Consider the following 26,526-nt stretch of genomic DNA (forward strand, 5'->3'; position numbering starts at 1 on the left):
TCTGTTTGCCGCTCCCCCTGCTTGTGCGTTCTCTCTCTCTCTCAAAAATAAATAAAATTTTATGGGGCGCCTGGGTGGCTCAGTCGGTTGAGCGGCTGCCTTCGGCTCAGGTCATGATCCCAGGGTCCTGGGATCGAGCCCCACGTCAGGCTCCCTGCTCGGTGGAGAGCCTGCTTCTTCCTCTCCCTCTCGCTGCTGGTCTGCCTCCTTGTGCTCTCTCTCTCTCTGTCAAATAAATAAAATCCTTAAAAAAAAAATTTAAAAAAATAAATAAATAAATAAATAAATAAATAAAATTTTAAAAAATCTTAAAAAAAATAAAGCTATAAAATCCCTTAAAAAAAAATCAAAACTCTACTTATCCTCCAAGGCTCAACTTAATAGCTACATTTTGAAGCCTTCCTACCTGTCTTAAGTTATTTATTGTTATTTGAAGTATATGGTAATTTTTATGTAAGCTTGTCTCTTCAAATTAGATTTTAAGCTCCTCATGGGCAGAGTCAGTTTGTTTCTTAATTATCTTCATATGTTTCCTCCAAGTACCTACTGCATGGCTTTGAACATAGTGGTGCTTAATAAATGTTTTTAGAGTGCCTGAATAAAATACACATATATGCAGAAAGTGCGCTTTGGAGGCAGACATATGTAGGTTTGATCATGGCTCTGTGACTTACCAGCTATTTGCCCTATCTGGACTATTTAACTCTCTGAGCTTCAGTTTTCTTTTCTGAGGGATGGCAATAATAGCACTTCATTGAGCTGTGATGATTAAAAGAAGATAAACCATGTGAATCATTCCACAGTGCTAGGTACTGTGTGTTTAATGTTAAACATCATCAGTTAGAATTAAAGACTAGTGAAAATATCATGATTTCTAAAACATAATTGGAATAAAATAATATATATGAATCATCTTCCTAGAAAAAAAGAATTAGCATTTGTCTACAGCTAGTTAATATAAACTATTAGTGTGTGTGAAAACCAAATGAAAAGATCGCATTTAATATATGAAAGATGGTATATATGTTAATTAGGAAACTTTTGGTTATCATAAGAAGGAACCAAATAGAAGCAGACCAACATACTGAATAACAGGAATTTATCAGCTCATATAATTTAAAAGTCCAGTAGTAATCTGCCTCAGGCACAATGAAGACTATCCCTTTCCAAAATAAAACAAGACAAAACCAGAGAGGGAGACAAACCGTAAGAGACTCTTAGTCAGAGGAAACAAACTGAGGGTTGCTGGAGGGGAGAGGGGTGGAGGGATGGGGTACCTGGGTGGTGGACATTGGGGAAAGTATGTGTTGTAATGAGCACTGGGTATTATATAAGACTGATGAATCACAGACCTGTACCCTGGAAACAAATAATACATTGTATGTTAATTAACTGAATTTAAATTTAAAAAAATAAAAAATAAAACAATAAGACTACCCCTTTCCATTGCTCAGCTCCGTTCTTGTCTTTTTTTGGCTTTCTTATTAAGTACCATAGTGGCCACTAGCAGTTCTGTCCAGTTTTCTATCTTTTCAGATATCATAGACCCTCTCTTTCCCACTGGTTCCAATAAAATCCCAGGATTGAGTGTCATTATAGAGCCGTGAACCATTGTGGTCAGGAGGATGGAATATACACGGCTAAATGCTTTCTCTTAAAGTCCCACAAATGGGCTTGAGGCCAGTGCCAGTGAAACTACAGTTGACTCTTAAGCAACACAGGTTTAAACTGCATGGGACCACTTGTATGTAGATTTTTTAAATAAATACGGTACTGTAAATGTATTTTCTCTTATGATTTTCTTAATAACATTTTCTTTTCTCTAACTTTACTATAAAAATATAGTATATAATACTTACACAAAATATGTGTTGATCGACTGTTTACTAGAGTATTACTAGTTTGGGGGAGGTCCAAAGTTATATGCGGATTTTTGACTACAGGGGTTTGGCACCCCACCCCCCACATTGTTCAAGGATCAACTGTATATGGATTGAGAAGGGTAAGAGAAAGAAGTGGTTCTATAAAGAAGATGACAGGTCCTGTGTCCATAAGAAGTGGCAATGGATGATGGGCATGGAAGAACAGAAGCTGTCATTCTTAGACTTAATATCAACTTTCTTTTGAGAATAAAGAATGTAGTCATGTTATAATTTATGTAATTACATCAAAGAAAAACATACTTACATGTAAATAAGCAATTCTAAAAGCATTTTATATACATATAGAGTTAGCTGTTAGAAATTTTATTGGTGAAAGTGAAGAAAAAAGATGCTTTAATGAAGGATTTATATAAATTGTTATATGTTTAGGAGGCATATATCTAACATCTTTTGTTTAGTTTCACAATTATGTTCAGAACTTGAATTTATATAATAGTAAAAGGTTACACATTTAAATATGTTTTATATAAACAATGTATTTTATATTAATGTATAGAAAGAGATCTAAAATCAAATGTATTCTAAACACCAGGTACTAGTCACAAAATATGTATTTACTGGACCTATTTATGTATTTTCTTCTAATGCTGTTCTTTTAAAAATATATTAATTTTATAGAAAAGGAGAAGGAGTTTTTAAATCTGACAACATTTCTACTATATCCATCCTAAAAGATGTGCTCTCTAAAGAAGCTACCAAAAGGAAGATTAACCTCAACATATCATACGGTAAAAAAAAAAAAAGAAGAAAAATAAATCATTCTTTATGGGGTATTGTTTTTTGGTTATTGTTACAATAAGAATATTTCTGATCAAAGTGACTTAGCTAATTGTGCTTGACTCACCTCCTTCTAGAGATAAATGAAGTATCAGTCAAACACACTTTAAAGCTAATCCACCCAAAGCTGGAGTACCAGTTGCTTTTGGCTAAGAAAGTGCAATTAATTGATGCTTTAAAAGTAAGTATACATTTCATGGACTCATGATCATTACTTTATTGTGATGGGATTTCTAAAATTGTAAAGACTTTAAAGTTACACTGGATTGGATTTTGATTATTAAAGTCCTTCTCTTTTTAATTTTAAATAAGGAGTTGCAGGTTCATGAGGGAAATACAAATTTTCTGATACCAGAATATCGCTGTATTCTAGAAGAGGCAGATCACCTACAGGAAGAATACAAAAAGCAACCTGCACATCTTGAAAGACTGTATGGTTAGTGGACTGTTCTAGAAAACCTTGCCGTATTTCTTTTTTTTTTTTTTTTAGATTTTATTTTTATTTTTCAACAGAGAGAGAGACAGTGAGAGAGTGAACGCAAGCAGGGGGAGTGGGAGAAGCAGGCTTGCCGCCGAGTAGGGAGCCCGATGTGGGACTCGATCCCAGGACCCTGGGATCATGACCTGAGCCGAAGGCAGACACTTAACAACTGAGCCACCCAGGTGGCCCCTTGCTGTATTTCTTTTCTACTGGCTATTTGTGAAGAATCTTGTGAGAGAAGCTAGGCAGAAAGATAAGCGAAGATTACAGCGATCATGAACCAGTGACAACCAATTTATTGCATCAAATATTTTGTAAAATTTGTTTTAATATTTAATATTTTTACTTGAAAAAATGAAAGGAAAGGGAAGCCTGGGTGGCTCAGTCCATTAAGCATCTGCCTTCGGATCAGGTCATGATCCCAGAGTCGGATGGAGTCCTGCATTGGGCTCCCTGCTCAGCGGGGAGCCGGCTTCTCCCTCTCCCTCTGCCTGCCACTCCCCCTACTTGTGCTCTCTCTCTCTCTGACAAATAAATTTAAAAAAAAAAAAAATCTAGAAAAAAATGAAAGTAAAAATTAAGTGAAATAAGTGTAATGCAGTAAATTAATCTCTATATGAAGAAACCTGGTGTGAAATGAATATAACCTATGAAGCAATAAAATGTAGGCCATATTTCACACAAATAATTTTTAGGTTCTGTTGATATTGTGAAATATCAAAAGGCAGCATTTAATATTTTTTAGGCAAAATATAATAAAGATATGTATGTGCTGTGAATTTACAGCAAAAGTTGTTTTGCTTTGGTGGTGACAAGTTGGGTGTTTCACAAATTGTCTTGAAAAACATTGAGAGCAAGAGGGAGATATGCAGGAAGGGAGAGAAAGAGGAAGGATGGAACAGCTTAAGGAAAACATTTTTGTGTGTGTGATCTTTATATAAGCTAAGCTTATTTATTTCCTATTTCTTTATAACATCTTCATTAATCAGATATTTAATCCTTACAATAGCTCTGCAAAGTAGATGGTGTTATCTTCATTTTTCACATTTTTTTAACTGAAATCTGACACTAAAGAATTTGTTGTCACATTGGTAGTGGCAAAGCCTGCACTAGAACTTCCTCACCCCAAAATGCTTGCTTTTTGCACTATGCCAAATCTTTTTGGCATAGTTGGTATCATCAATCCACATTGATCTTTGAACCTGCCTAATGAATTTATTTTAATACCCAGGGACTTGCTCACAAACTATAAATAACAATAATATCTAATATCTTAATATTTACTATATGGCAAACACATGATCTTTTATCCTTATAATAACTTAGAAGATGGGTGGTTTTCTATTATTACCAGTTCCAAAATTCAGAAAGCTTTAAAAACTAACACTTTAATAAATCATTTGGCAGCAAATTTGACTTGATCTGAATTAATAATTTAATGACAAAATTTCACTTAAACTGACATGAGGTTATTTATAGTCATTTTTATTCCACTTAGTGTGAATATTCACCCATATATTTTGTTGCAGAAACTCATTCCCCTTGGATATTATGCTATATTTGGTATATCCCTTTTATTATCTCTCTAAAATATGAAAAATTCTGAAACATGTCTTGGATAAACCCCAAGAATGGTCAACATATTGATGGAATATTTTAATTCAAATAGAACTTAAGAACAGAATCTGTTGGAGTGCCTGGTGGCTGTTGGTTAAGCATCTGTCTTTGGCTCAGGTCATGATCTCAGGATCCTGGGATCCAGTCCTGCATCGGGCTCCCTCCTCACCTGGGGGGAGTCTGCTTCTCCCTCACACTCTCCCTCTGTGCTCTCTCTCTCTCTCAACTAAATAAATAAAATCTTTAAAAAAAAGTATCAATACCCTTAGGCTTATATATTAAATAATGCAGTGATGAGTGCTTAGAAATAGATTCTCAAGTAATCACTCACTTTCATTAAGTACATTAATGACAGGAAATTAACATTTTTCTTTATAGGCATGATCACTGATCTTTTCATAGATAAGTTCAAGTTCAAAGGCACCAATGTAAAAACCAAAGTACCTCTTTTACTGGAGATTCTGGACAGTTATGACCAAAATGCATTGATTGCTTTCTTTGATGCTGCATGAACTATAAACAAGGTAAAGTTCCAAAGGAGTCTTTTTAAACGAAATATGTTAAAACAGAATTATGGCACAAGCTAACTGTACATACTTTTATTTCAAATGCTTTTTAATAACGTCTAAAAATATTTAAGATGTGACTTCTTTTAGTAATGCTTCTATTTTGAGAAATGGAGCTTTTTAAAAATAGAGTTTTTATTTTAAAACATTAGTGGAATGATGATAAGGAATTTTAATGAATTTTTTGCAAGTGGATGTTTCAACTTTTAAATTGAGAAGTATTTGGAAAATTAAAAATATATTCAAATATTTAACAAGCTATACCACATGTATAAACTACAGTTTTCAAAAATGTATTTACATTCATTACTTCATCTATTCTTCACAATATATATTGTTATTTTGTCAAGTCATATAGGAAAACTGATTCTCTGTGAGGTTAAGTGATTAAGAGGACAAGTTGTTATTATTTTGTAAAGCTGGGACCAGATCCCAAGTTCTGGTGCCTGGTTTGTGTCCTGGTTACTGTATACGTTGTTAACCAGTGGAAATAACTTACCAATTATTTTTTCTCGGAGTTGAGATTGATTTGCAACTGATTTCACTCTTGCTAGGTAATGTTTCGTGAACCATGCTCAGTTTGTGAAATGCTTGAGTTGGTTCAGTGCTATAAATTGTGGCCAGGGAAATGAGCAGAGCTTGCACAGATTGAAGGGATCTTCACTTGCTGTCCCTGTAACCAGTAAAACTATACAAGTGTACTACATGTGAAGAGTGCAGAAATAGTGATGGCTCCTTAGATTTTCCTGCACTAGTACCCACTAATTTCCATTTTATCATATATAGAGGGAAATAAGACTTTAAAGCTACAGAAGTTTTATTCATTAATCTTAATTTATGTTTTTTCATATTCAGGGTAATATTGTATTTAAAGGTTGTTTTAAAATGACATGAAGATTATATAATTATGTTTTCAAGAAGGGCACACTCATGAATTTGTCAAAAACAATGTTTCTTAATTATCTACCATTATATTTATTATATGCAAGCCTTGTATATTAAATTTGAAAATTTGTTAAAGGCACATATCACTGAGAGTTTTATTTTAATAAGGTCATATTGTTTTTATTATATTTAAACAACCTTCATTGCTAAATGGAACAAATAATTTTATTTAGGTCACTAGAATTTCACTGGGTGCTTTTTGTTGGCTGCCACAGCTTGCGGAAAGATGCATCAAAATCAGTGACTGTCTAGTTTAATTTCTTATAGTACTTTTTGTTTTAGATAGATAGATAGATAATGTCTCTCTATATATCAACAGTGGTTCAAGGTGGCACCTTCCCTAATTGCATCTTCATTAGGTAAATTCAAAGGCATGACTGAAGACACCTAAATGCTAAGATGACATTATAGTCTGGCACTTGAGTATCAGTTACTACGTGAGCAGCGTGTTAATGATTTTTGCACATTACATAATTAGGACAACCATATGACATGAAGATATTTTTACTCCAATTAGTAAGAAAACTGAGAATCAGAGACCTTGAATAACCGGAGCAAGACTATCAGGCCGGTTAGTGGCTCAGCTTTTAGAGCTTTGGAAACCAGTTAAGCTGAGGGTCCCAGGGCTAACGTTAGGCTAGGGCGGCACACTAACAATTGCTGGAGCTTAACTCAGCTTATCCTAGACACGGCCCTTGCCCAGTGCCCACGAATCCTCGGGGCCCAGTTTAGTCGCCAGAAACTCAGGCCCCGCCTCTTCGGCCGGCGCAGGCGTTTTTCCTCCCGCCGCCGCTCGGCGTTTCTCCGCCCCTGCCCCGTGGCCTCGCCGCCGCCTTCATTCGCCTGCGACTGTGTCGCCTCGAGTGACGTCACGGGCCTCGGCCCTTCCCATTGGCCCATTTCAATAGTCGCGGGATACTTGAACTGCACGAACAGCCGCCGCTCCGGCGGGCTGCTCGCTACATCTCGGGGGCTTCTTTAGCCTTCCACGCCCGGCGGTTCCTACCTACGCCTTTCGCAACCTCTTCGGAACTGCGCGATCCCACGCGAGCAGGCTGGCCCGGGCTGCGGCGGCTGGTTACGGCTGGAGCGTTTCTCGGCGGTGTCGGCGGGACAGAGTACACGCTGCTTGGCGCCGCAGGCTGATCCCGCCGCGACCCCGGGAGCAGTGATGTTGGGCAGCTCCGAGCCCGGGCCTGCGGCCCGCGAGGCGGGCTCGTCGCTGCTAACACTGCAGCATACGGCGCTCCAAGAGGACCAGGAGAACATCAACCCCGAGAAGGCGGCGCCCGCCCAGCAGCCCCGGACCCGGGCGGGGCTGGCGGTACTGAAGGCCGGGAACCCGCGCGTTCCAGCGCCGCAGCAGAGGCCCAAGACGCGACGGGTAAAGAGATGAGCGAGATCTGTGGGAGGGAGGGCCGAGCGGGAGTTTTGCACGAGGTTTAGCAGGCCGAGGAGCGTGGAGAGAAAGCATCTTCCGAGCTTTTTAAAGGGAGGCCTGGGTCTGGAGTCCCCTTGATCCCTAGTTTTCTGGCATGTGGGATGCCACTTACAGCTTCTCTCCCATTGCTCTCTTCGCCAGCGCTGTATTTTGCTGCTTGTCTGCTCTTTATTGGGGATATTTTTCTATAGATAATGAGGTCAAACCAAGCCCTACGTGTGTCCGCGCTTTTCTCGCCGCTTTAAACCTTAGGCACTGCCCTAGGATCTGGACCCGCTTCCTGCTTTCCATATGGTTAAGATTACCTCTATTTTAGGAAAGGGTATAAAAAATACTTTGCTTTTAGTAAATTCCGCCATTTTACCGGATTTGCTCTGTTGCTCCACCCTGGGGCGAACGAAAGTGGTGAACCAACACCTCTTTGCCTGCTCTCCTAAACTTGTCATCTTTCAGCCTGCCACTCCACTCATCTTGTAGCCTTGATTAGTTTTACATACTTTCACTTAGTGTGATTCTTTCTATAACTTATGTAGGAATGCCTGTAAGGAATTTGAACATCCCTTTCTTCAGCCACTCAAACTTTGTTGCCTGGATTTTGTCCCAGATAGTTTTATTTCCTGAGAGTATTTGGGAATGAAAGCAGAAACTGAGACCCATAAGGGGAAGAAAGCAAAACTCCATTTAATAGGCTCAAAGCCAGATATTCATTTCTTTTTAGGTTGCACCTCTTAAGGATCTTCCTATAAATGATGAACATGTCACTATTCCTCCCTGGAAAACAAACAGTAAACAGCCTGCATTTACCATTCATGTGGATGAAGCAGAAGAAGAGACTCAAAAGAGGCCACCTGAATCTAAAAAAACCGAACGTGAAAATGTCCTGGCTTTTAATTCAGCTATTACTTTACCTGGACCAAGAAAACCACTGGTACCTCTTGATTATCCAATGGATGGTAGTTTTGGTAAGTTTTGTATGAAAACTTCTAAGATTTGTATCAAATCAATGTAATCATAATTATTAAATAGGCTGAATTAATATTTTGCATTTTAAGACATTATCGTACCTGATCCTTACTACATAATGAAATTGGTTTAATGTAACAAAGTTTAGAAAGTGTGTGACTTATCTCAGATCTCACAGCTAATACGTTGACCTAGTGACCTATAAATCCTAACTGGGTGTTCTTCCTTGTATACTGCCGATAACATCAGTTTAATTAGATCTCAAACACTTTGCTTGCTTGGGAGAACAGATTTCAATTGTACTGATAAAATTCACTTTGTACATACCACTTCATAGTATTTGAATAGGACACAGCTTTCAATATTGTGATATCTAACATCTCTTACAGCTTTAAAATTTTCTGTAAATCTAGTCTGATACCAGAAAGGGACACTGTCCTGTGAATGAAGAGTTGAATCATGGCTGTTTGCAGTTAACCACATATAAAATAAAGTAGCTGCTATAAAGACAGCTCTGCCAACAGTTTGTGCAACTTCTTTACCATAGGTCTGTCGAGTCACTGACAACTCATTAAGTTCAATCTCATTTAGGTTTTAGTTCTATTATGAGAAGTCTGGGAATAGCAGGAAAATCCTTTGGAAAGAAAGTAATTTTTGTATTTTTATTGAAAATTTGTAACAAGTTTTAACCTCAAGATGAACCTTGAAGTGAAAAGAGTAATGAATGATATTCTTTGCCTCAAAAGGTAATTTAAAATTACAAAACATGAAACACTTGTTGATTGTAGTGCCAAGTTGTTTGAACGGCTCATAACAAACCTAATTTTCATTGACACGTTAGCCCTCCTTCTAGTTATTGCTACATTGTACTTCGAATTTATCAGACTTTGGGGTCTGCGAAATCTCTTAGGGTAAATACTACATAATATCACAAAACTTGGATTTTAACTCTGTCTTCACAGGATCACTGTGCCATCTGCTCTTCTCTCTCATAGAGTATGAGTGACACTTTTAACATAATACATCTTCAAATGCACTTTCCTTTTAGTGGCCTATCAGTATTTTCTCTTGTTGATTAAAACCAAGTGGACAGAGGTACTAAAACCAGAGTGAAATATTCTATGTACTTTGTCATAAGAAGCCCTTTTTAGTTGGATGAAAGAAATGCTTTCGTATGGGACGCCTTACAAGGGCTATCAGTTTTGGCTATTAAATTAATTAGAAAATTAAACAATGAACTTAATCATACTTTTATATTCTCCCAGAGTCACCACATACTATGGACATATCAATTGTATTAGAAGATGAAAAGCCACTGAGTGTCAATGAAGTCCCAGACTACCATGAGGACATTCACACATACCTTAGGGAAATGGAGGTAAGAGCTCTTGGAATCCAGTTCTTACACTGTTGTTTATTCCTTGTGGCAAAATGAAACAGGATGTTTTTAAGTTTTTTAACTGCTAGTGAATTATTCTAATGTTATACTTATGTTTCTGGTATGTAGCATCTTTGTTAATGGTAGAATAATCTAATTGCAATTTTAACATTATAGTAAGTAACTTTCTCAACAGGTTAAATGTAAGCCTAAAGTGGGTTACATGAAGAAACAGCCAGACATCACTAACAGTATGAGGGCTATCCTTGTGGACTGGTTAGTTGAAGTAGGAGAAGAATATAAACTACAGAATGAGACCCTGCACTTGGCTGTGAACTACATTGATAGGTTCCTTTCATCGATGTCTGTGTTGAGAGGAAAACTTCAGCTTGTGGGCACTGCTGCTATGCTATTGGCCTCGTAAGTCCAACTTGGTTTGTTGGATTAAAAGTGATTGATATGCTTCTATGTAGGGAAGAAGTTGTGATTTTTATTTTTTTAAGATTTTATTTGAGAGAGAGAATGAGAGAGAGCACATGAGAGGGGGGAGGGGCAGAGGGCGAAGCAGACTTCGTGCTGAGCAAGGAGCCCGATGCGGGACTCGATCCAGGGACTCTGGGATCATGACCTGAGCCGAAGGCAGTTGCTTAACCATCTGAGCCACCCAGGCGGCCCACAAGTTGTGATTTTTAACATTGTGACATATTAATATGTACAGAAGGCAGAAAGTCAGTGACTGCTTTAGGGGGTAGCAGTATGAAACAGTGTGTGAAACTAATTTAATTTTCCCAGATCTAGATTCCAGGGTACCTACTTGAATGAAGATGGGAGACTGGCTACATTTTAATACACTAGGACTAGATTACCAAGTTTGAAAGTGTGGTTCCTTCCATCAAAAAGTGCTTTCTGGCATAAAATCTTCTCCCATGGAAATTAACTAAATTAAAAAACTAAAAATGTTTATTTTTCTAAGAATTTCCTAAATTTTCAGTTACTTGGTGAACTCTGGCATTATTCCCATCTTGGGAACTCTCTTGCCTCTTATATCCTTTAAATGCATTGGGACAAAATCCCAAGTCCTGGATGGATTTGGGTCTTTTAGTTAGCATTTATCTAGCTCTACTGGAAATGGTCAAGTATCAGGGGAAACAGGCAATTAGTGGAGTTTAGGTTTTGGACTCATTTCATGTATTCTGCTAAAGGGATTTCAGAATTAGATAAACAGCTTGCTTCTCTTTTTGGAAGGACTGATTACTTAAAACTTTTTTCATTGTAGAAAGTTTGAAGAAATATATCCCCCAGAAGTAGCAGAGTTTGTGTACATTACAGATGATACCTATACCAAGAAACAGGTCCTGAGAATGGAGCACCTAGTTTTGAAAGTGCTTGCTTTTGACCTAGCTGCACCAACAATAAATCAGTTTCTTACCCAATACTTTCTGCACCAGCCATCTGCCAACTGCAAAGTTGAAAGTTTAGCAATGGTAAGTTTTCATTTTGTTGAATGAAGATTCTTAGGTCACAGAGTTTAATTTTATAGCTTTGGTCAAGGGATTTAGTATTTTGGGGACAAATTAGTGTTGCAGTATAAAGAGAGTCTACCACTGGCAAAAGATAACATGAACTGGGAAAGTACTAAGAATAGTGGTATGAGGATGAAGTCTTAGGAAGTGGTAGCCAGAAGAGTTTTAAAAATTATTAAAAGAGGTAAAAGTACAGGATGAGGATAGATAAGGCTATGGGTTTTTTTCTTTGGTTGCCATAGAGCCAGTCTTTTAAAGATTTGAGAGAGAGAGCACAGAGGGAGAGTGAGCGGGAGCAGACTCCCCATTGAGCAGGGAGCCAGACGTGGGGCTTGACCCCAGGACCCTGGGATCATGACCTGAGCTGAAGGCAGGCGCTTAACCAACTGAGCCACCCAGGTGTCCTGCCATAGAGCCACTCTTAAAGAGTGGCCTAGGGCATAAGGCAAAAATTTGAGGCTTGAATTCTAGAGCTCTTGTGATCATAAAGTGTATTTGCTTTTTCATTCCAGTTTTTGGGAGAACTAAGTCTGATAGATGCTGACCCCTACCTAAAGTATCTGCCATCAGTTATTGCTGCAGCAGCTTTTCATTTAGCACTCTACACAGTCACAGGACAGAGCTGGGTATGTATCACCATGTCTTCACACATATGTCTTGCAACTTAAATATCTGTGCCAGGTAAGTTAGAGAACTGTCCTATACAAATGTTGCTGGTATAGAGGTACTTACCTAGAAAAACTGATCAAAAAATATATGCTGTTTAAAGTGTCTTACCTGTTTAGTAACATGTTTGCTTGTTAGGTAGAAAGTTATTACTTGGGTTTGAAAGGTGTGCTTAAAGAATTAGGGCCATGAGACCTGCTGCTGGAAGGGAAAGTAGTAAAAATTGATCAAAGTCAACATAAAAGACGGAATAATGGCTTGAGAAATCTGGAAGATTTGTTAGTTGGAGGTGTTACTCTTGAAATTTAACAAAACTCAAGTTTAATGCCAATACTACCTCATTGTGTTTAGTGTCTGTTGCTAAAAACAAAACTCAGTGGTTCTCTACTCCCTTCTCTGCAGCCTGAATCTTTAGTTCAAAAGACTGGATATACCTTGGAAAATCTTAAGCCTTGTCTCATGGACCTTCACCAGACCTACCTCAGAGCACCACAGCATGCACAACAGTCAATAAGAGAAAAGTATAAAAGTTCAAAGTAAGAATTAACATGAATAGATACTAAAGAAGCTTGCTTTTCCAGGTTACTGTATGATTGAGATCCTTGATATTTTAACTTTATCAAAGGATTCACAAAACAGGCACAGCCTCCTCTTAGCAGGCCAGGTGTTTTGAGTAGGTTGTAGTTATGCTTTATGTCCTGCATTTGAGGGAGAAGAGGGGAGAGGAATGGGGCACGCATGCATGCATATTTTGTGGACCAATGATTCACTAACTCAATCAGAATAGAAACAGCATTTCTCAGTTCCTAGTTATATCTATCATTCCGTGATCTCCTTTACCCAATGAATATTTACTGAGTTTTTTTCCTACTTACAGGTATCATGGTGTTTCTCTCCTCAACCCACCAGAGACACTAAATGTCTAACAGTGAAAGACTGCCTTTGTTTTCTAAGATGTAAATCACTCAAAGTATATGGTGTACAGTTTTTGTAAGGTTTTAATTTTACAATCATTTCTGAATAGAGTTATGGTCAAGTACAAATTATGGTATCTATTACTTTTTAAATGGTTTTAATTTGTATATCTTTTGTACATGTAACTATTTTAGCTATTTGGCTAATTTTAAGTGCTTTTGTTAAAGTATTAAATGATGCCAGCTGTCAGCACAGTAAGAATAAGAACTAATAAATGGATTTGGAAAATTTGGTTTAAGTCAAATCTGATTTGACTTTATGATATCACTCAGAAGAATTAATTTGATTTACTACAGAAGGGAACTGGAAAGGCTTCTCCTGAAATTAAAAAATAGTTTTAGGAAAACAGATAAAAGTTTGAACACTCATTTTTCCCAAGGAACTGGATCAATTTGGTGACTTGAGCATAATCTAAGCATATCTGTAATAAATCTGTGCTTATTTATCAGTTGTGATGATCCTGAGACTCTTTCAGCCCTTTGTACACACTAAGAAAATGCTTTTTCATTCCTCAATTTCTCCACTTCACTGAAGTGACAATTATTTAAAACCTGCTAAATTGTCCAGAAGGTTTATTTTAAAGCATAATGTAAAAAATTATATAAAGAATCAACTAGATTTTATAATGGATTTGTGAATAGAAAAATACTCAAGTTATTAGCACTGAATAAATATCCTTTTAATAGTTATATACACAAATATACAACTATGTGAACTTCAATTAGCAGCTCTCTTCTTTTTTCTCTTTTTCACTGGCTTTTTACTTGGTGCTTTTTCTTGTTTTGCACTGATGGTTTGTGTTCTGTGAATAAAATAAATTAACAGTTTACTTACAGTATTAGCACTAGAAAGCCGATACCATGGATGGTTTACCAGACTTACACCATTCTGCTCGTTAAATTTTGAACTACCAAAATAGGAGACTTTTTCCCCCCCAGGAGAATATGTAACATTTGCCAACTAAGAATAAAATGCAGTAACCTTAAAAGGCATCCATACATTTTTATAGAATTAGATCCTGTTTTTAAATCTCAGTTTGAAGAAACCATAGAAAGAACAGCCGGATTTCAAATAAAAAAGGGGTGTCTTTGTTTATAGTAGAATATGGTAAGAATAAAACCAGAGAAGTCTTGACTTATGTGTATACATTTGAAATAAACCAGAAATTTGTTACCTTATTTTCTTTGGGTTCTTGTCTGGTTCTAAAATGATCATTTCTTCTTCTTCACTGTCTGAGAGTACTATAGGGGCATCTTTAAGAAAATGTTAAGGAAACAATATAAGTATACTCTCTCGGAAAATTTCTTTGTGGGTTTATGTCAGCAGTTCTAATACTCTATTTCCATACAAATAGCCCCAGCTACTCTTGAGTTAAGGCTTACAGAACTACTTGTTCTTCCTTCCCTGAAGTGACTCCTTGGCAAAGCTCTGAAAAATAACACATACTTTCTTTACTTCCTAAAAATTCTGTAATTATATGACCATTTTGTACATGTCATAATAGGGGGGAAAGTCTATATAACTTCTCCCTATTATAAACAACACTGAAAGGAAAATACCTAGAAACAGAATTATTAGGTCAAAAGGTATATATATTCTAAAAGATATTTTGCCAAATCCACCCAAAATACTGTTTCAATTTATATGAAAAACTCATTTTCCTATGCACCCTTGCCAATGGTGGTATTTTTTTTTTTCTTCAAAATTTTATTTGAGGAGAGAAAGAGCACAAGCAGGGGGAGGAACAGAGGGAGAGGAACAAGCAGACTCTACACTGAGCGTGGAGCCCGAACTGGGGCTTGATCCCATGACCCTGAGATCATGACCTGAGCAAAAATCAAGAGTCAGATGCTTAACCTGAACCACTCAGGTGCCCTAAATTTTAATACTGTCTGATACAGTAGTTAGAAAACATCCCTTTTTGCTTTGAATTTATTTCCTTTATTACTACTAGGGTTGCCCATGAAATATGTTACTGGCCATTTGTATTTGAGAATTACTTTATATCTTTTGCCAATTTTTCTCCCGAGCCTTAGTTAATGATGTATATAAATCAATCTTTGAGTTTTCAATTAGTTTCTCCTTGTGTTCATATGCTTTACAAAGGCTTTACCTGCCTTATCCTCCCAATTATCTTAGGTCCACTTTCATTATTCAGTTGAAAATATTATTCTTCAAAGCAGTAACTGAATGTTTAGGTATTAATCTTACTAATCTTAGAAAAATATTTCACAAATATATAAAGAGGCCTATGCAAAGATGCTTTACTGCAGCACTGTAACAGAAAATGGTAACATTTATCAATAAGGGAATGTTATTAAGCCAACCTAGTTATTGCCAAAGCTAGAATTCTGTGTAGCATTTAAAAATGTGGCTGATGACATGAAAAAATTCTAAAGATTCATTCACAGTCCTTTAAATGTAAGTGCTTAAAGCAGCTTATATTGGTGTAAATATATAGTAAATAAATACATACAGCAAGGTCTGGAAGAAGAATACCAAATAGAAGTAACCACTAGGAAAGCTGAAAAAGGTTCCCAATTGATGGGGATTTTTTTTTTCCTTACAAAAAACCCTGGCAGGCTCTCAGTAATGTTTACAGAGAATTTCATTCCCTGTAGGTAGGCAGGTATGTACATTACATACCTAAACAGTATCAACACTTTTTTTTTCAGCTAGATTTAGTAAATACACCCTTTAGTTCTCTGCCAGCCTACTTGCTGCATCCGTCCTTGTATGATTTGGGTTTGAAAAACTCAATTCATGATTATTATGGGCCAAGCAAGCATTTGGTTTTCCGAATAGTAAAAATATCCGCAAGTTAAAAACAATTTTCTCCAGTTCTACAGCTTTCAGAATGCAAAGAACATCCAGGACTACCATTATTCCAAGTGATTCTAGAGTTTTGTATGTTCTAATACTGCTCTATTAACAGCCATATATAGCTATTTAATTTTATATTAGCTAAGATTAAAATTTAGAATTCTTCTGTCACAAACCACATTTCAAATGCTCAACATCTGCATGTGGCTAGTGGCTATTATATTTATTGAACAGTGTACATATAGAACATTTCTAACATTATAAACAGTTCCATTTGGACAGTTCTAATACATGTTATGATATGACACAGGTTTTTTATGTTTGAGTCTAGAAACTACAAAGAAAAAACAGCATGCAGGAATGAACTTTTTAAGAAACTCATCCCTTTAAAACTGGCCCAGATATACATAGAAAAAAAGAACAAAACATTTTTAACTAAAAATGCCACTACATACCAGAGTACCACAACTCCACAAAGATAAGCACATTCTTTTAGAAAACAATTGGAGTTAATATTGTAGTTAGCATCAACAGTTTAACTGAAATTTAAATCACAAAATACTTAGCCCCTCTAAAAAAGGAACTGCTAATATAAAAATAAGATCCCTAAAATAGGAAAGTATATATATTTTAGTATATCCCTAAAATAGGAAAGTATATATATATATATATATATATATATATATATATATAATATATATAATTACATAGAAGCCATAAATGAAGTGTTACCTACCTTGGCTTCCAATATTGGAGACTTCTACTCCAGTGTCCATTTTTATACTATCAAGAATGATTGCTTCATCAGTGCCATCTTCATCGTCCTCTTCCTTCTCAGAGTCTTCAAGATCACCCCAGGAGTTTTCTATTCCCTCTCCAATTTGGGCAGTTCCAGGAGTCCAAAGCACAGGATTAGAAACACTTAACAAGTTAAGAAAATTATGAGTAACAAAAATACTGCTATTTGATGCAGTGTTGAAAAAGAGGAGAGTAAAAGTTTTAAGACTGAAGTGTGCATCAAGTTTGTGCGAAAAAATGTCACTAATAGCTACACTATGGGTGGCTGAACAATAAGCAAGAAAAAACGTAACTCAGGTAAGATTTTATGGAAACAATGGTGAGAAATATCGAGACATACTGGCTCTCAACAGTTGCAGTTATAAATATGGCAAATGGGTGAATAAATAATTTCCAAGAACAATATGTAATAGTATATATATAAAGTGCTTAACTAAGATTAAGGAACAATATTCCAAAGGAAAATAAAACGCTATAAATTGGCTAACAAGATAGAAAATTTTCGGTTTTTGTAGGATAGTTGAAGAGGTGGATGTTATATCGAAGACTTAATAAGACTAATCACTGTCTTGTATCTTAAATGTTTTCTCTAACAGTGTTTCAGAAAACAAACTTCAGTATGTACACCCTTCACATATACCTAATAATGCCAAAAGTGTTATGAATCATGTTGTTACTGAAAAAACCATCCAATAAAGATACACTTCTGAAGGAGGCTCAGCTTCAGCAATAATTTCTTCTGCTTTCTCTTCTACATCGGAGGTATCAATAGGGGCCTTTTCCATTTTAAATGCTGTGATCCTTTGACTTGCTATAGACTCTGCAAAGCCAAATTTTCCACCTTCTTTCCTGTGTGGGTTTTTTATTTGGGGGTGGGGAGAGGTGGAGGAGGGGGAATGATAGATGGAAGAGAAAACAAGAAGGGAAAAGTTAACCATTTTATCCTTTTGATGGGAGAGGAACACTGGGGAAAAAAGCTATCTGACTAACTTAACCTTACCAATTTATTATGCTTATCAAGAGAAATAATAAAAAGTTACTATAATTAATTTATTGAACCACGTGCCAGGCAAGTGCTAAGTGCTTTAAGTATATTACTTTCTAATCCTCAAACCAGCCCTACCAAGTAGGTATTACCTCCCACATTACAGAAGACACTGAAGTGCTGGGTTATAGAAGAAGCAGAGAACCAACCCCAGTTTGTGTTACTTCTGTTAGTTTGAGCTACTAGATTATTTTTTCTAAAGAAAATGTTAATTTTTTTAAAGACCAATATTATGTGGCTTCTCAATTCAGATTATATTTAAAGTGGAATACAATATAACACTCCCGTATATTCAACTTAGATTAACAGATAAGGAAAAATGGGAGTGTGAAAATTAATATGGTTACTCTTATGGAAGAAAAGTCCTTAACAGAAAAATCTGTTAAAAATAAAAAGACCATTTAGTTCTAAAAAAAATTAAACTTACCTTACTTTCTGGTCATTCTCCAAAGCCTTCTGTATTAGCTCTGTAATTTCCAGTACTTTCACACCAGCTATTTTACTACATCTCAAAACCTATTTATAAAAGTGCATTCTATTATTTAAAGACAACAAACTACACAGCTTTCTCTAACAAAACTAGAAATATGAGAATGGTTTTTCTACCTTTAAAATATAAGCTTGACCTTTTAAAATACGAAAATACAATGTAAACACGAATGCAAAATGTGAGACTTGTTTTAAAGTATCTGAAGGATTATCACGTTAAGAAAACAGACTCAAAAACTTCTCTGACAGTATAAAAGATACCACTGAAAAGGCCACAGACATACATTATATACTCAGGGATGCACTAACTACCTTTCTGTGTGAGTGATCCAAAGCATTAATTCAAGATACGGCTGCAGTATCCCCTGGGAAACTATAAAGCAAAGATTCCCAGGCCTCATGGACCTAATGGATCAGAATCTCTGGAAATAGGGATCTGACAGTGGTCATAATACTGGTAATAGAAACTAACATGGCACACTTAATATATGCTATACAGTGCAATATGCCCATGTGTTTATCCTTAACATTCCTTAACAAGGTGTCGACACATAACTTTATTCCCTATTTTACAGATAAAGAAGCCAAGGCACAAAGATAGGAAATCATTTGCAAAAGGTCAGTTAATATAAGGCAGAACTGGAATTCCAACTAAAGCAGCCTCTGTGCCCAACCTGTGCTACATGCTATATGCCAATCTATTTTCTAGAAGCCTTTATGTGAATCTGATATGTAGCTGGATTTGAGAACTACTGCTTACTGAACCCAATTTCTGAGAGTACCTAATTTCTACCTTTTGACACCTTTTTATTTTTTTTTGAATAGGGAGATGAATCTCTTTTCTCACTGGGAAGAAAAAAGTGTTCCTCTATGTAGAAGGGTTAGACCCTGGAGGGCCATACATGGGAGCAGCGAGGAAGAAAGGAAACCTTGTAGCCACCAGTCAACAGAATGTAATAATATTGAAACCAGATTCTAACATATCCTAGAATCAATCACTGAAAATATCCTTGATGGCTTTTAGTTAAAAAAACAAGAAAAAGCAAAACAAAACAAAGAAAAAGCTTCTAAAAAGAAAAGACCTATTCTTAATAGAACATTAATCAAAGCACTAACTTGATCTTTCAGCAGCATTATCCCACCACTGGACTGGATAGTACAAATCTCTCGATGCTTGTTCATGGCAATCACCAGCAGGCCATCCATTACACGTTCTTCTCGTTCATTGGGATCCACCAATAAATATGTACTGAAATGAATGTTAAATGGACCTGAGCAAATCTGAGGCTGAATGCTTGTCAATTTTAAGATACTGAATATTTTTAAAAGATAGCATTAATAGGGCGCCTGGGTGGCTCAGTTGGTCAGGCAACTGCCTTCGGCTCAGGTCATGATCCTGGAGTCCTGGGATCGAGTCCCGCATCGGGCTCCCTGCTCAGCAGGGGGTCTGCTTCTCCCTCTGCCCTCTTCCCTCTCGTGCTCTCTGTCTCTCATTTTCTCTCTCTCAAATAAATAAATAAAATCTTAAAAAAAAAAAAAAGATAGCATTAATAAAGTCAACACAGTGAAGGTCTGAGCCTGTGGATGTGAGTCATTTTAATGGGAAAAAAGATAAGAATTATATTTTTATGGACAAAATAAATGCTAAGGGGATATCACTAGCTATTAAAGTAAACTCACTTAAGTTCATATTGGTTTTCTTTAAGTAATATATAATCTAAACCTAATGCTATCATTTTGGTTAAACAACTTGTTGCTCATTAATAAAAACATAATATTAATTTGTTAATTTTAAATGTCCCCTAGTGTGTCCTAGATCCTGAAGTGCTTCTAGGTTCTGCTAATGGCTCAATAAAAGAATACTATTTCTGCACTGTCCAATGTTGGCCTCTAGGCTATTGAGCTTTAGCTAGTCCAGACTGAGATGTACGTGAGTGAAAAATACTAGATTTCAAAGATTTAGTAGAAATAAAAAAATGTAAAATATCTCATGAATAATTTTTATACTACATGTTAAGATAATATTTTACATATAAGATAAAATATATATCAAAATCAATTTTCCCGGTTTCTTTTTACTTTTAATGTGGCTACTAGAAAATTTTAAATTACATATATGGCTCATGTTGTATTTCTACAGTGCTGGTCTACTTCCCACTAATGAAATTCTACACTACAATGACTAAAAATTGAAAGCTTCCCTAGTTTTTATTCATAAAATTGTTACAATATCTTATTTATTTATTTATTTATTAAAGATTTTATTTATTTGACAGAGACACAGCGAGAGAGGGAACACAAGCAGGGGGAGTAGGAGAGGGAGAAGCAGGCTTCCCCGTGGAGCAGGGAGCCCGATGCAGGGCTCGATCCCAGCACCCTGGGATCACGCCCCGAGCCAAAGGCAGATGCTTAAAGACTGAGCCACCCAGGCACCCCAACAATATCTTATTTGTATCTCCCTTTGTTTCCGAGAAGATTTAAGGCTCAAATTTTCATTGAAAGGCACCACTACATGGACCTAAGACTCCAGTTTTTCTGTTGTAGGAAGAATTAGTAAGTTGTGAAGAAACTACTAGAGAGCTGAAGAAAACTAGATTTAGCCCATTTGTGAACCATTCCCCCTTGTGACTTGCTCCTCTAAAATGCTCCAAAGTCCTATCTTCCATTAATCCACAGTAATTCTCAGCCTACTTTCCTGAATTAGAGCCTAGCACACAATTCTATTAACACCTGTACATCTCTAGCACCACCATGCTGCAATAAATTTATTTATTTTTTTAAAGATTTTATTTTTTTGTCAGCGAGAGAGAGCACAAGCAGGGGGAGCGGCAGGCAGAGCAGGTAGAGGGAGAAGCAGGCTCTCCGCCAAGCAAGAAGCCCGATGCGACTCAATCCCAGGACCCTGGGATCATGACCTGAGCCAAAGGCAGACGCTTAACCGACTAAGCCACCCAGGCGTCCCTTGCTGCAGGAAATTTATAAGTATCCTATGAAAAGTGTTGTGAAGTCTTCTCATTACAAAAGAATTTGTCACTTCCATTGAGAAAGCTCTTTGCCAACTAATGCTCTCACAAATGAAGAAAAAAATATATATAAGGTGCTTTAATATTAGAGGAGGTGTTTGTTCATCTATCCACAGCACATTTGAACAGAACAAAAAAGTTCCTAGCTACATGTACAATTTCAGCCCATGACAAGCATGAGACTTACCCCTGCTGGAAGAAGGCAAAACTGACACAAATGGGCATGTGGTGGATGCTTAACGGTACAGGATCTCGCTCTTCAGGTGTATACTGTTTGAAAATAAAAGCTTCAATAATTAGCCACTAAATTATAAACATAAAAAAACACCTTGCACATCAAGTATTAAAAAATATAATTCCTTTAATCGTCAGTTGAGTACCTAAATTAACTCTTTCACAATTACCTGTTCGACTTTGCCACTCATGTTCCTTAAAACTTTATGCATATGTCAAAAAGCTTTAATGGGGTATAAATACCACAAAATCCATTCATCATAAGTATGTATCTAGTCACTTTGGAGTAAATTTAGAGTTATGCAACTATTACCACAATCCAGTTTTTTGACCTTTCCAATACCCCCCCGCCAAAATCTCCCTGAGTCTATTTGCAGTCACTTCTCACTCCCACTCCCAGCCCCAAGCATTCCATGTAAGTGGAATCAAACAATTTTGTCTTTTGTGTCTGCTTCCTTTGAAGTTAGCATGTTTCATCCATCTTACAGTATATATCACTAGTTTGGTCCTTTTTACTGCTGAATAGTATTCCACTGTGTGGATATACCACATTTTGTTTTTTGACTTACCAGTTAATGAACATTTGGATTGTTTCCAGTTTGGGGCTATTATGAACAATGCTGCCATGGAACATTCACATGAAAGTCTTTGACTGAAAATGTACTATCATTTCTCCTGAGTAGATTCCTAGGCATGGAACTGCTGGGCTGTGTAAGTTGACACTAACTTTTTAAGAAACTCCCAAACTTCTCCAATGTGGCTATACCACCAGCAATAACTCTACAATATATTTAAATTGATCTTCTCTCTTTTACTTCCTCACACCAATTCCCTTTACTAAAGGAACATCTCTATTGTTAATAAACCTTTGTCTCTGGGGTGCCTGGGTGGCTCAGTCATTAAGCATCTGCCTTCGGCTCAGGTCATGATCCCAGGGTGCCGGGATCGAGCCCCACATCGGGCTCCCTGCTCCTCGGGAAGTCTGCTTCTCCCTCTCCCAATCTCCCTGCTTATGTTCCCTCTCTTGCTGTTGTCTCTCTCTGTCAAATAAATAAAAAAAATCTTTAAGAAAAACAAACAAAAAAAACCTTTGTCTCTACCTCTCAGTCTTTCGAGTCTACTCTAGTCTAATGCCTAAAAACAGCAAATGAATGACTGCTCAGAAATGTGGGCATCTGATGTTTCCTTTCACAACTTTAAGACTCAAACTATCCAGTGTACTTTCATTATTCCTGCATGAATTCATATAAATTGACAATGACATGCTTAGCACAAAAGAAAGGCAATGTAAACAGTACATGTCAACAGTTTTTAAAATGTGGCCCATCCACTGGCAGCATCAGTATCACCTGGGAACTCTGTTACAAGTACAAATTTGTAGGTTCTACCCCTACCCTACTCTGAGGGTGGAGCCTAGCAATGTTTTAATAAACCTTCCAGTTGTTTCTGAAGGACTTATGCCAGAGACTAAGCACAAGTATCTCAACGTGCCGAGAACCATGTATTTCTCACACATGTGGCTCCTAAACATAAGCCAACCGCTTCATCTAGTGCTCAATCCCAAGAAAAACGTCATCTAGTTTTATCCTAGAAAACCAAGATAGGGTGTGCTTTTATTGACAGACACTTTGATACAAAAGATTTGAGAGATTTCAAGGACAATTTTGACCATATATCATTTTTGCCTTATCAACAAATTTCAGAACATACTTAATTACCATCTACAATAAGAATTCACTAATAACAAGTTGCCTGAACATCAAGGATATTCATTCTTTCATAGGGAGAAGCGTGGCTCGAATCATGGGAGCTTACCAGTGTTACTTCATCTCCTTGGACAGAGACATCGGGTCTTCGGAAGTGACACAAGGCTACAATTGCAGCAATGCTGGCAGCATCAATAATATTCCCATCATGATTCAATAAATGTAGGTCCACACGTATTTGCCAAACCTGAATGTGAATTTAAAACAAAAATAAATCCTAACTGATCACAACCAGTGGCTATTCATAAGGAAAGTAACACTGCGTGCAAATTTTTCTCTTGCAGTTAAAATATGCAATTACTCCTTCTATTTTATCAATAAAAATGCATTAAGAGAAATGTTAAGCCAGGCCAACAACTGAAGTACCAGTAGTTCACCTTTCTATGAGTCATCTGACAAGAGTAAAATATACACTCTAAATAAATAGAACCATTGCACAATTAATACTAAGATTTTCCCAATCCTAAATATATTTTTATTTTGTCTCCTAACTTAAAAACCTCAAACTCTTAGGTTTTACATAACAGTATTTATATTAACCTTACATGTAATCCAAATAGGAAGGATCATATTCAAGGATATAATGTGGAAAGTGACTTCTCTGGAGTCAAAAAGATAGTCAAAATACCCCAATCAAGAGTAAAGTTCTAAAACATCATCATGCAGCACAATTTATTGAGAGTAACATTTCCAATGTCAGTCTACCACTGACTCCCTGTGTAGCCCTGTGTAAGTCAATAAACCTTCACAAAAGAAGGATTTAATCTGTTCTTCAGTTCCTCATTCATAAAAAAAGGAACACATTACCTGCTTCTATCAACTCACATAAAGAACATACTAAAACAATATAAGAAAAACCACAAGTTCTTTGAATAAGACATTTTTACACACATTTGGCCAAGTTGATACTTTCACCAATGTTTATTGTCCCTTCAGAGAGAGAGATGACAAAGTTCTATGCGTAGCACTCAGGAACATGTGAAATGAAGTGAATCAGTATAAAATTGAATTAATGGAAGCTCTGAGAATAAAAGCACAGATATAGGAATCCATGAATCAACAATACTCAACCTAAGATTAAGAATTTTGGGCATATTCCCCACCTTTTCACCAGCAACAACACAGAGAGATTCAGTGTCTATACACTTCGAATTTCTTAGACATCTTTCCAAGAGTCGATTCAACTTCACCAAGAGATCTGACTGCCTATGAAAATAGGAATGGGCTAATGTCATGAAATATAACACCAGGCATTAAAACAATAGCTCACTGCTGTTATGTTCTCCTCTGGCTAAAAAGCAGCTTAAAAAAAAAAAAAAAAAAAGATTTAAATACCTGCCAGGTTCAAAAGCTGGGGCAGCCATCTGAGAGAGTTCAAGGTTAAAAAAAAGAATACCTTCTGTTGCCCTGTTGAGCTTTGGAGAAACAAGTTCACAGGAAACCTGTCCAAGAACTCTGCAAAATAAAGTACAAATCTGTTAACTAAATAGATCTCCTTTCCAATTAAAAATAAATCTAAAACAGGTACCAGTTAAGTTTCGATCTTACTCCGAGTAACAACATACTCAGTATGATATATCATTAGAGGCTGAAATTACATATAAAGTATAGAGCATACACAGAAATAAAACACATATTGGCATACACAAAAGGATGACAAGAAAAAAACATCTCTTATTACAATATTGACTATTCCACAGATTTTTTTTTAAATCAATGATCTTCTCTTTTCTAAAACAAATATTTATTGACACAAGATGGCCTGAAAACTTGAGAGATTTCTTAAGAGTCTTCATATGGCATGGCTGGCCAACATTATCTGAACAATATCCTCACAGCTTCCAAATGAATATTAAAAACCTAATTCTCATGTCAGGAAAATGAGAAAAGTAGGCCTACTTAATGGGAAGTGCAGAAAACAAATTCAGGGCAATTACTGCTGGCTGTATATATGACTTAAAGAGATCAGAAAACTATGTGATACTCATGTGATGAAAAATATATTTATGGTTAAAAATAAAAAACTCTCGCATTAAAGAAAATATACTTATTTTGGCATACTTCTTAGCTGCTTTGTAAACAACCGAGTCAATAAGGTCCTTTTAAACTTTTCCCTGTTGAGCTTTTATCTAATTTGAATCCTTTGTTACCTTGTTTTCCCGAGTTCCACAATACAGCACCCATAATCTGTTCCAAATGAGATCTTGATGTTCCTATAATCATAGGTTTGTCTGCCATCCAGCCGCTGTAAGCACAACATTCATTCGTTATTCCTTCAACAAATATTTATTGAGCAGCTACTCTATGCCAGGGCTAAACAAACACTTGGAGGTAAGTGGATTCCTAACCACTCCGCATAGGATAGTGGAAACCAGATCCCAAGCACTACTAGTCGCTGGTGTGACTCCAGCTTTGAACCCAACTGGAGCCAAAAAAAAAAAAAAAAAGGTGGAGGGATTGGGGGACCGCACCGGCGGTTCCCTCCAGGGGCTCCCTGGGCCTGCGAGGGCCAGCCCTGTACGACCAAACCCGAAGGCTGCGAGCGGCGGTGCGACCAGAGCGCCCACGCACCGCGAAGTTTCCCGGGACCATTTACCTTCTTCTCTTCGATGGCGCGGAGTAGGAAACGGCGCTCGCAGTTTGAAAGTGGTGTCTCCTTCATGCTGTGGGACCACAGCACACACTGGCACCGGAATCAGCTAAGAAAAGTGAACTCGATCCCCGCACGCGCTCCACGCTCGCTCTGACGCGCAAGAAATACACGTCATCAGAGCTCGGCGGCTTAGGAAAGCCAGGGCGGGGGGCGGTCGCCAGTGCGCAAGCTCAAAGCAATGTTGGCGCTAGCGGCGCTGGCTCGAGAGAGGCGAGCGCCTTCGAGGAGGCGGGTTTCTGAACGTAAAGCTCTATTTCTTTTATCAGAAACTGTAGGGAAGAAAAGGACCCCAAAACAACGATCAGTGGTAGAAATTAATATCAGTATATAGGGCTTTCGCATTTCACCCTTTCTTCAGTTCTAGCGGGGTAGACTAGGCAGGTATTATTGTTATTTTACACAGAGGAGGAAGTTGAGATT

The 26,526-nt window shown here is 37.0% G+C and overlaps 3 protein-coding genes across 4 annotated transcripts in view; 2 read left to right on the forward strand and 1 right to left on the reverse strand.

Moving 5' to 3' along the window:
* BBS7 (Bardet-Biedl syndrome 7) overlaps positions 1-5,497 on the forward strand; it is a 33,974-nt gene extending 28,477 nt beyond the window's left edge. Inside the window, exons 13-16 of the mRNA XM_035023269.1 lie at positions 2,557-2,671; positions 2,798-2,901; positions 3,033-3,156; positions 5,197-5,497. Of these exons, the coding sequence (XP_034879160.1) occupies positions 2,557-2,671; positions 2,798-2,901; positions 3,033-3,156; positions 5,197-5,330 (477 nt within the window). The 3' untranslated portion in view covers positions 5,331-5,497. The remainder of the gene's footprint in view (positions 1-2,556; positions 2,672-2,797; positions 2,902-3,032; positions 3,157-5,196) is intronic.
* A 107-nt stretch (positions 5,498-5,604) lies between these two features.
* CCNA2 (cyclin A2) lies at positions 5,605-13,723 on the forward strand. 2 transcript variants are annotated; one of them, XM_035023136.1, is made up of 8 exons: positions 5,605-7,713; positions 8,489-8,732; positions 9,999-10,111; positions 10,308-10,531; positions 11,388-11,595; positions 12,147-12,260; positions 12,703-12,836; positions 13,178-13,723. In XM_035023136.1, exons 1-8 carry the CDS (start codon positions 7,501-7,503, stop codon positions 13,224-13,226), a joined length of 1,299 nt encoding a protein of 432 aa, XP_034879027.1. In that variant the 5' UTR covers positions 5,605-7,500; the 3' UTR covers positions 13,227-13,723. The 2 variants fall into 2 exon arrangements, with proteins under 2 accessions (XP_034879027.1, XP_034879028.1); XM_035023137.1 differs by lacking the exon at positions 12,703-12,836.
* Positions 13,724-13,932: 209 nt separating this feature from the next.
* On the reverse strand, positions 13,933-26,212 carry EXOSC9 (exosome component 9). The gene is made up of 12 exons (XM_035023134.1): positions 26,050-26,212; positions 25,604-25,698; positions 24,789-24,908; positions 24,557-24,659; positions 23,503-23,640; positions 21,641-21,723; positions 19,547-19,679; positions 18,369-18,457; positions 17,599-17,745; positions 16,835-17,019; positions 14,450-14,528; positions 13,933-14,077 (listed from the first exon to the last, which is right to left on the reverse strand). Exons 1-12 carry the CDS (start codon positions 26,113-26,115, stop codon positions 13,993-13,995), a joined length of 1,323 nt encoding a protein of 440 aa, XP_034879025.1. The 5' UTR covers positions 26,116-26,212; the 3' UTR covers positions 13,933-13,992.
* Between the last annotated feature and the right edge of the window lie 314 nt (positions 26,213-26,526).

The sequence above is a fragment of the Mirounga leonina genome, unplaced genomic scaffold, assembly GCF_011800145.1.
Source record: "Mirounga leonina isolate KUSES-001 unplaced genomic scaffold, KU_Mleo_1.0 Mir_176, whole genome shotgun sequence".
Classification (NCBI taxonomy): domain Eukaryota; kingdom Metazoa; phylum Chordata; class Mammalia; order Carnivora; family Phocidae; genus Mirounga; species Mirounga leonina.

Bases quoted from the DNA above. Each gene is read 5' to 3' on its own strand.
- EXOSC9 (XM_035023134.1), bottom strand. From the start codon at position 26,115: ATGAAGGAGACACCACTTTCAAACTGCGAGCGCCGTTTCCTACTCCGC. The intron at 18,458-19,546 runs GTTAGTGCTTTG...TTTTATAAATAG, and splicing joins TAATGCTGCTGAAAGATCAA to GTTTTGAGATGTAGTAAAAT. The intron at 17,020-17,598 runs GTATCTTTATTG...TAACTTGTTAAG, and splicing joins GCTGAGCCTCCTTCAGAAGT to TGTTTCTAATCCTGTGCTTT.
- CCNA2 (XM_035023136.1), top strand. From the start codon at position 7,501: ATGTTGGGCAGCTCCGAGCCCGGGCCTGCGGCCCGCGAGGCGGGCTCG. The intron at 12,261-12,702 runs GTATGTATCACC...CCTTCTCTGCAG, and splicing joins CAGTCACAGGACAGAGCTGG to CCTGAATCTTTAGTTCAAAA. The intron at 12,837-13,177 runs GTAAGAATTAAC...TCCTACTTACAG, and splicing joins GAAAAGTATAAAAGTTCAAA to GTATCATGGTGTTTCTCTCC.